Consider the following 2,451-nt stretch of genomic DNA (forward strand, 5'->3'; position numbering starts at 1 on the left):
GCCAAGCCGACCCCTGAATTAGATAGTCTCTACCTTTTTGACTTGCTGTTTATTGTTAAGCCATTTTCATTTCGCCTTTTTTAGTTTTGTTGACAATATAATCTTTATTTTTCCAGTTTTTCTTATGGTTTGCAAAACTGCAAACTCAGATGGATCAGGATGAAGGAACTAAATACAGGTATGTGTGGCTTTTGCATTTATTGGATATCCTAATTTTTAGATCACAATCATCAGAAGTATTTCAAAATCCATGTCTTTATACAAACAAAATTAAGGTACAAGGAAAACTCCCACTAGCCACATATTCTTTGACAACAGCCAGAGAGAAGATTTGGGGTCATTACAACAGTAATTGGAAGTTGTGTGATTAAAACAAAAAGAGTTACTTTATTATTAATAGGTTAGGAGGGACAGAGGTTGATTTTTGGATAACTCCAGAAAGGACTAAGTTCAAATAGGAGTTTTACAGGAGTTCTAAGATGTCTGTATTGTGTTTCTTTAGAAGGAGAAACATTCCTAAGAGAGTTTAAGGATGGCTACCTAGATTGTGTGTAACTTCATAGTTCTGTTTGTGTATCTTGATAGCATGGGGGGAATGACAGTGGACTCTTTCTAGTTGATTTGGGGGCTGTGGGTTGAATGTTCACAATTCAGTGTGTTGTTTTAGGCTGTTATTGATGGCTGTTATTATTAGGTGGTATGTTAAGATTCTTTTTTAACGTGTTAAGGTTTTTTGATGTATGATCCTATTTAATCTTCATAGCAACTGTGTGAGGAAAGCTGCTACTAGCCCCATTTTACAAGATCAAACTGAGGCCTGGAAATACTAAGTATCTTGCTCACTGTCATGCAGACTGGGGACTGATCAGATCTTCTAATTCCAAATCCAGAATTCTTCCCATGATATCAAACCATCCTTCAAAGGTGTAAATAATTTGGAGGATTGACCTTACTTGATGCTTCAGGATGGCTTTGGTGACCTGTTCTCTGGAAGTTGAGCCAGTGATTGATTGCTTTATATTTGAAAACCCAAATTATGGCTTCAGGGCTAATTGAGCTCGTTTTGTTGCATATAATATCAATGATTTGCCTTTTTAAGTCTTGAAACAGTGGTTATGACAGCTTTTGGTACATTTCTGAATATAAACAACTTTTTGTGAGTAGGTCAGACCTCCCTCCTGAAATTGAACCATTTTGGGAAAAATGAGACTGTTATTTATTGACTTTGCTTATTAGGGGAAAATATTATTGCCAATCCCCTTTTGGTTCTGTTTTCTAGACAGATGAGGGATTACTTGTCTGGGTTTCAGGAGCAGTGTGATGCTATATTGAATGATGTAAACAGTGCTCTTCAGCATCTGGAGTCATTGCAGAAACAGTATCTTTTTGTGTCCAATAAGACAGGAACCCTACATGAAGCCTGTGAACAGCTCCTGAAAGAACAGGTAATTTGGAGTAGAGAGAGGGTCAGTAGTTATATTTAATGTTTTATTTTTAAATAAATACGATTTAATTTTCTTAATTTCTTGAAGTAGATGCTGAGGGAACACTGTACTGTGTGAGGCCATGTGCTAATTATGCAGATTGTTAACTTGACAGTCTACTTTTATTCTAAATAAGTTCATGTAAACAAGGGCAAAAGCAAGCTTTCCTATGTTTTGATCTATTAGGTATTAGTATAGTTTCAGATTGTGGTAGATATGTAAGTTTTCTTTCTGTCCACTCTTTATTATTGACACTTTTCAGACAAGCATAGTGACTGTAATAATGGTGGAGTTTGTGAAAAGATCAATTGAGGGTGTGCTTACAGTTTATGACTTAGAGTTAGAACATTTAAATTACTTTATTTATCTCCAGATTTTTCTCTGTATACGTCTGTGTTTTTAAAATGTGATCATTTATTATTTTACCAAAAGATCATACAAGATTTACTGTAATAATTCTTGCCTTTTTTAGTTAAGGATTACAGAAACCCTATATTTGAGCTTTATTCTGAAATCTTATGTCTGATATAAACATCCATGTCTAGTATAAATTTATTCAGTGTAATATTGAGACTGGAGTGTTGATTCTCTTATTCTTACAATAATTGGTTTTTCTCTTTTAAAAAATGCAAGTCAGAACTTGTCGATCTGGCTGAAAACATTCAACAAAAGCTTTCGTATTTTAATGAATTGGAGACTATTAACACAGTAAGTACTGTTTTTCGCTTTTTGTAAAGTTAGTGATTTTTACTTTTATATTTCTTTTTCTTAGTATAATCTTTCAACTTATAAATTGACTTGAGTATATAACTTAATAGTTTGCTTGCTGATACTCCCATTTGTAGCCAATGGAGATGCCATTACCAGTTCAGATTTTTTCAAATGTGATTTAAGTACTAATATGTCTTTTTTAAATCTAGTAGTATTATATCTTAAATATTATTATTATTATTACATGTATTCAAAA

General features: G+C 33.3%; 1 protein-coding gene across 4 annotated transcripts in view; it reads left to right on the top strand.

Moving 5' to 3' along the window:
• The window catches only part of COG3 (component of oligomeric golgi complex 3), a 70,510-nt gene that overhangs the window by 14,996 nt on the left and 53,063 nt on the right, over positions 1–2,451 (top strand). For all 4 annotated transcript variants that reach the window (XM_003790358.3, XM_023513588.1, XM_023513589.1 and 1 more), the window contains exons 3-5: positions 117–178; positions 1,280–1,445; positions 2,118–2,192. In XM_003790358.3, the coding sequence (XP_003790406.1) occupies positions 117–178; positions 1,280–1,445; positions 2,118–2,192 (303 nt within the window). The remainder of the gene's footprint in view (positions 1–116; positions 179–1,279; positions 1,446–2,117; positions 2,193–2,451) is intronic.

The sequence above is a fragment of the Otolemur garnettii genome, unplaced genomic scaffold (genome assembly GCF_000181295.1).
Source record: "Otolemur garnettii isolate 467f Iridium unplaced genomic scaffold, OtoGar3 scaffold00043, whole genome shotgun sequence".
Classification (NCBI taxonomy): domain Eukaryota; kingdom Metazoa; phylum Chordata; class Mammalia; order Primates; family Galagidae; genus Otolemur; species Otolemur garnettii.